At 38.6% G+C, this 6,359-nt stretch overlaps 1 protein-coding gene across 1 annotated transcript; it reads right to left on the bottom strand.

Annotated features, from left to right (window-relative positions):
* Nucleotides 1–451: 451 nt before the first annotated feature.
* On the bottom strand, nucleotides 452–3,605 carry TLR5 (toll-like receptor 5). Its single transcript, XM_009894296.1, has one exon. It carries the CDS (start codon nucleotides 3,384–3,386, stop codon nucleotides 801–803), a length of 2,586 nt encoding a protein of 861 aa, XP_009892598.1. The 5' UTR covers nucleotides 3,387–3,605; the 3' UTR covers nucleotides 452–800.
* Nucleotides 3,606–6,359: the final 2,754 nt, after the last annotated feature.

Raw genomic sequence — 6,359 nt, 5'->3', positions numbered from 1 at the left:
TGGATGTATCACCGGTGTGCAGCCTGCACAGCTGCTGAGGTAGTTTCTTGTTTGCTTTTCAAGCCCAGGCTCGCTTCAGATCTGAGGGGGATACCTGTTCCTCTCTGCAGGGCAGGAGGCAGCTCGACTGAAAAATCAACAGGCAGCAAATGAAGCAGACCAATGACTGCAGTTCTATCACCAAGCAGAGGTGTGGAGGGGAAGGGGATGAACGAAGTTCAAAGTTTGTACGTTCCAGTTGAAAAGCTGAGGGTGAGTAGAAAATAAATTAAATCTGTGTTGCACCAATTTAAAGCACAAAGATGCAAAGCACTGATGCTACTTTGAAACAGAGCATGAAAAGTTACAGCGTTCACAAAGCACAAGAGTGAGTAATCCATGAACCGATGGTCAGGCTAGGCCATATATGCAAGTATACTTTATCACTCCTGTGTAGTACCACGGGCTCTTTAAAAAAAAACACAAAACACACCATGGGCATCCTTCTCAACAGAAACAGACCTGTAAGTAAGTAGTACTCTGATAATCAGGAATAAAGTGTCTGAAGCTGAGCATCCAAAATGTGAAGCATCTTCGATTCATTTAATCCTTCTGAAAATGTGTGTCATAGTCCATAAAATAATTGCACTTTCATACATTTGCTGGTTGCTTTTAAGCTGTTTCCATGTTTAGTAGGATATATACTGAAATAGTTATCTTTCTACCTGCTTTTTCAAGGAAAGATGAAGCAAAGTTCTGTTTATTCCTTCGCTGGTGTGGCTGGAAATGGGACATTTAGAAAGGCAGCAACCCATACACTATCAATGTGAGAGCGTTGCTACAGTCTGCAGCTCTATACCACTGGTTTTCTTTTGCACTTTTTTTTCCTTCAGAATTTGGCAAGAAAGGTTATTTAAAAACCAGTCTACATCTTGATAATCTTCAGGCCACCGCAAATATTGACTTCTTTGTAAAAAGTTTCGAATTGGTTTGTGTTTCATCAGTTGATATTGAGAAAGTGATCCGACCACTACCATAATGAGGACATCTTTCAGATCACAAAAGTACCTGCTCTGGGCAAAATTAAAGGCTTCCACACACCACCCATCTTTAAGAAACTGCCTGGTCACTATGCAGATTGTTTTCCTGCTGTTCCAAATGGCATCACGAATATTGTTAATGTGTTCTTCCCCGGGCAAGAAATCTCTTTCCTCAAAGCACAAGGTAAATCTGTTTTTATCTAAATACTGTGAATCCAAGCGCTTTAGCAAAGAATTCTGGACCCATTCAAAGTCATTTTTGCTGTAGCACAAATACGCATCATATCTGTATTCACTTTTATCTGCTACTTGTGGATGGCTGTCTATAATTTTTTTTGTGATAGTTTTATACCAGACAAAACAAATCCCCCGACAGCGAGTAAAAATGATGACTGCCATCAGAAACATCAGGAGAGTGACAGAGGTGAAGATGAATACTGAGAACCTGAGTGTCTGCTGGAGTTCATCTTCACCGCAACCATCATATGTCAGAGACGACAGTGGCACCCCTGCGAATTCAGGGGGGTATACACAGTACCTGTCATATTGTGAGCCAGCTAGGGTTACATTGGTTTCATTTAGCCACACTAGTAGGTTCTTTAAAGTACAATCACAGACATACTTATTATGTGTTATATCCAGAATACTCAAAGTCATAAAGACTTCAGGCTCAGGGGAAAAAAGCTGGTTTCCAGACAAGTTCAGGTTTGTTAGGCTTTGTGGAAAAACCCCAGGGGAAAGATGAGACAATAGGTTGGAAGCCAGATTAAGTCTTGTTAGAGATGTTAGACCTCTAAAGATCTCCTGCGGAAGAGAACTAAGGTAGTTGTTATTCAGATGTAGAACCTGAAGTTTGGACAGTGCCGTGAACACATCCAAACATAAATCTCTCTCCCACACAAGCTGTAACATATTTTCACCTAGATCCATATAGATTAACTGATTGTTTTCTATAGCAGTACCACTTTTCACACAGTAAGAGAAGCGATTCTGTTTTAACAAGATATACTGCAAATCTGGAATTTGGAAAAGAATATACAGGTCACCCAGGTTTGCCAACCAATTTCTTTCTAATTCAAGGTATGTTGCTGCTATTTCTGTGCCAACTACAGACATCAGCTTATTGTCACCTAAAAAGGCAGAGGTCAGATGTGGAAGAGAAGGGAGTTTTTTAATGGCATTGTCTTGGAGATCAATTATTTTCAGACTTACTAAGTTACTGAATGATTTTTCACCAATCATTCCAATATGATTTTGCTGTAAATCAATATACGTTACACTATGTAGACCCTCAAAAGTATAATCGTACAACTCACCTAAAAGATTATTTGAGAGATTGAGAGTTCTTAGGTTTCCCAAGCCAAAAAATGCTTGCCTTTGGATTTGGTTTATCTTGTTTTTGAAAAGGTTCAGCAATTCCAGATTATGAAGGCTTTGAAAGATTAAAGAATTGAGAGAAAAAATGTAACCATTTGAAATATCAAGCAAATGAAGATCACTTCTTCCTAGTCCAGCAAACGTGTTGTTATCTGGATTTTTTAAGTTATTAAATCCAAATCCCGAACCCATTGTATGAGAACTAAATAGTAAAGAACCAATTTGAGTCCCTTTAATGGCTGTACAGAAATACTGGACTTTCTCTGTGCTCCAGCCATTTTCACCAAGGTCTAGTGAGTTAAAGGTAATGTTTCTGAAAGGATTTGGGCATTTGGCCCAGGCCGTTTCATCTGTCTTGTACAAATTATTAGAACGGAGGCTAAAAAATAAAAAGTGTTTTCCTTGGAAGCTCGTAAGATTGCTTTCACACAGGTTGGATATCTTGTTGAATTTCAGGTTCACAGTTTTCAAGGCTGTTAGATTATAAAATAAGGGATGAGGCTGAAGTTTTGTGATTTCGTTACTTGAAAGATCCAACTCTTCTAACAAGCTTAAATCTTGAAAGTAACGTTCCTCCAGGATAGAATTTCCAAGGTAGTTCTGAAACAGACGGAGTACAGTCAGGCTTCGCAAGCCCACAAAAGCATCAAGATCCAGTTGAAGAATCCTATTGAATCCCAAGTCTAAGACACGAAGGTTTGGCAGGTTCCTGAAAGCTCCTTTTCCTATGGTAACAGGATAGACGTGTTGTGTTCCGATTTCCAACAACAACAAGTGCTCGAGCAGTGGAAAGGAAGTTGCAGTCACTTGTCTGATATAGTTGAAAGTTAGCAAAAGCTTCACTGTATCCTTTGGCACAGGTGGAATATCTGTGAGGTTGCAGTAATAATACACGGAGACCTGGGCTTCTGAATAACAGCTTCTAAATGCACATATATCACTAGCTAGTGATATTCCAAAAACAAGTACTAGCTGTTGACGTAACATCATGAATCTATGTGAAAAAATTGAAAATAGAAAGCATTAATTCTGTAGTTGGATATCTTTGCAGTTAGTTGTAGAGCACATTTTTTAACAGTTGTAAAATAAAATACTAATATTACGCTAAAAATGACTAGTGATTTGGGAGTTATCCTTTCTCTGAAGTCTAACAGGCATCAGCTGATAGGCTGACCGGTCAGAAGATAGGTCCCAAAGAGATGGTAGCACCTCCTGCGACCTGAAAAGCAACCCTCCTTTATGTACCTTAAGGGCAGTACGAAAACCCCGCTAGGTACATGTGGAAAATTTTGGCTCAGTTATTTAATTTGCGTTGTAGAACTGATAATGCTGGTATATTAGCGTCGTTCCTTAATCAGTTATCCAAACAGGTTTAAACAGTTTGGATTACCAAAGTGCAGTCATCCAGTCATCTCACCAGAGCAGGCCAACACTGCATGCTGCCGGAGCGCTCTCCTTGTGAGGACAATCACGCTATTTGACACATTGCTGACACACAGAAGTGCCTAACAGCCATGAATTTTTAAAAGGGGACCTCTTTTGGGGCTCCTTGAGCCTCAGATTAACCCTGCAAAGTGAAATTGTTCTTGAAAGGGTTGTAAAATAGTTTTGACAATATAGGAAGGAACAAGGCTAACAGTGAAGGAAAAGAAAAAATGTGGTAGCCTGAAAGCGTGCTGCAAGATTTTACGTTTTATAAAAAACTAAATTTCCTGAACTGTAAATTCCTGTTGTATAAATATAAAAGGTGAATAACATAACTTATGCAGCTCACTGATTAATCCATTTATTAATTTATTCCCACTCTGGATTTTCCTTGCATTATGCCATCTGTCTGCTTGTCTCTTTCTTTATCGAAGACAAAAACCTCTTCAAAGCAAGGAAGGTCTCTTTTTATTGAGTATGGTAAAGAACAGAGCAAACTATTAGCCCTAAAGTGGTTGTTTGTGTACTGTAGTTTTAAAAAAAACCCTTCTAACTAAGATTGCAATCATCTGCCTCTGCTTTTAAAAAAGCATTTATTGAAATGCAATTACAGCCCCATGGAATAAATTTTGTGACCTCCAGTGCTATTTGCTTAAAAATTGGTAAGTGTAAATCTTTGTGGAACCAAACCCCTGATGGCCATCTAACAGCTGCAAAGTAAATCTACTTCAGAGAGGAGAAAAGTCGGGCTTTGAGCCAGAAACTAAAAAGAGGTAAACCCACTAATTATTATTACTATGATTTGAGCACACTGCTACTTTAAAGCACAAGTACAAAATTCTGTATGGAATACTGCACTTGAACTAAAATCATCTTATGCTTGTTGCCATCATACAAAGTGATTTCTGGGAAACAAAAAAGTATATCAGTAGAAACCACTGTGATATTCCCATTGCAAATACCAAGTGAAAGAGCTAGCCATTTTTTAGAGACTATCTCCTAAATAGGAAGTACAAAGATATTATAGTACCACTAAATCTCATAACTGACACAATCTCACTGTACCTAACATTTTGGGGGACGTTTTCAAAGTCATCTGATTATACTACAACCTTAACTTATAAGTGTGACTATGAGGGTGAGTGTAAATTTCTACCCTAGAGGCTCAAACACCCAGTGGGAGACACACATACCTTGCAACTTAAAATACTAATCTTGTCATTTTTTAGGGCAATTTCACGGTTTTGGGACAAAACCTGATTCTTGAAAATAAAAGAGATTATGAATATAGGACAGAGTACGGAATTCTGAAGCCCTGGCATTCAAATTTCATTCACATTTTTTATCACTAAGGAATTTAGGGTCTGCTGCAAAGAAAAGCAAATTGCAGGCAGTGAGTATCAAAATTCTGTTAAGAGATTTTAACTGCATCTATGGGGAATAATTCCTAGTGCTAGTAAATAATTGTGTTTTCGACCCTCATTTTTTTGACCTAGCATGCACTGTTAAAAGGGGACATTATAAACAGTAAACTGTATAATGTTTGTCTTTGTGACTACAAATGTTGTAGGTTATTAAAAAAGACACAGCTAAACATACAGCAGGTCATTCAAGATTGTTTACCTTTCTCTGCTTGAACCACGAAAACAAAACACCAAGTTTCCCTTTTATTATTTGTTATTATTACAATAGTTCTTGTTGACACCATAATATAAGATGTTTAGCACAAATAGTTTTAAATTACATTTATCTTTCAGATGTTTACATTTCCATTCCTTGTATTTGCCCAAATGCTATGGCTGGTTTTTAAAGTTTGGGTAAAATCACAGCATCACCAAAAGCAGTGACAAATAGAAAGTACTTTGGAAGTCGAATTAAATACAAGTGTGTCAACTTACCACAAGAGAAAGCTCAAAATGTTTAGAGTGGAAGAATTACAAAATATTATTGTTTGTAAATTTAGAAATGTACTTTCTTATTTTCTAATAATAAAAATAAAAAGGGTGAAATATTTTGAGCCACCGTTGCTTTTTCACTTCACAGAATCACACAGAATCACAGAATGGTCAGGGTTGGAAGGGACCTCTGGAGATCATCTAGTCCAACCCCCCTGCCAGAGCAGGGTCACCTACAGCAGGTTGCACAGGACGGTGTCCAGGCGGGTTTTGAATGTCTCCAGAGTGGGAGACTCCACCACCTCTCTGGGCAGCCTGTTCCAGTGCTCCACTACCCTCAAAGTAAAGAAGTTCCTTCTCATGTTAAGATGGAACTTCCTATGTTCAAGTTTATGCCCATTACCCCTCGTCCTATCACTGGGTGCCACTGAAAAAAGACTACTCCCATCCCCCTGGCATCCTCCCATTAAGTATTTGTATGTATTAATAAGATCCCCCCTCAATCTTCTTTTCTCTAGACTAAAGAGACCCAAGTCCCTCAGCCTTTCCTCATAAGAAAGGTGCTCCAGTCCCCTAATCATCTTTGTTGCCCTTTGCTGGACCCTCTCCAGCAGTTCCCTGTCTTTCTTGAACTGGGGAGCCC

The sequence above is a fragment of the Charadrius vociferus genome, unplaced genomic scaffold (genome assembly GCF_000708025.1).
Source record: "Charadrius vociferus isolate BGI_N301 unplaced genomic scaffold, ASM70802v2 scaffold261, whole genome shotgun sequence".
NCBI classification, from domain to species: Eukaryota; Metazoa; Chordata; class Aves; order Charadriiformes; family Charadriidae; genus Charadrius; species Charadrius vociferus.
Note: the sequence above shows the minus strand (reverse complement) of the source record. Positions and strands in the feature narration are given on the sequence as shown.

Coding starts and splice junctions, on each gene's coding strand:
- TLR5 (XM_009894296.1), bottom strand. CDS start 3,386: ATGATGTTACGTCAACAGCTAGTACTTGTTTTTGGAATATCACTAGCT.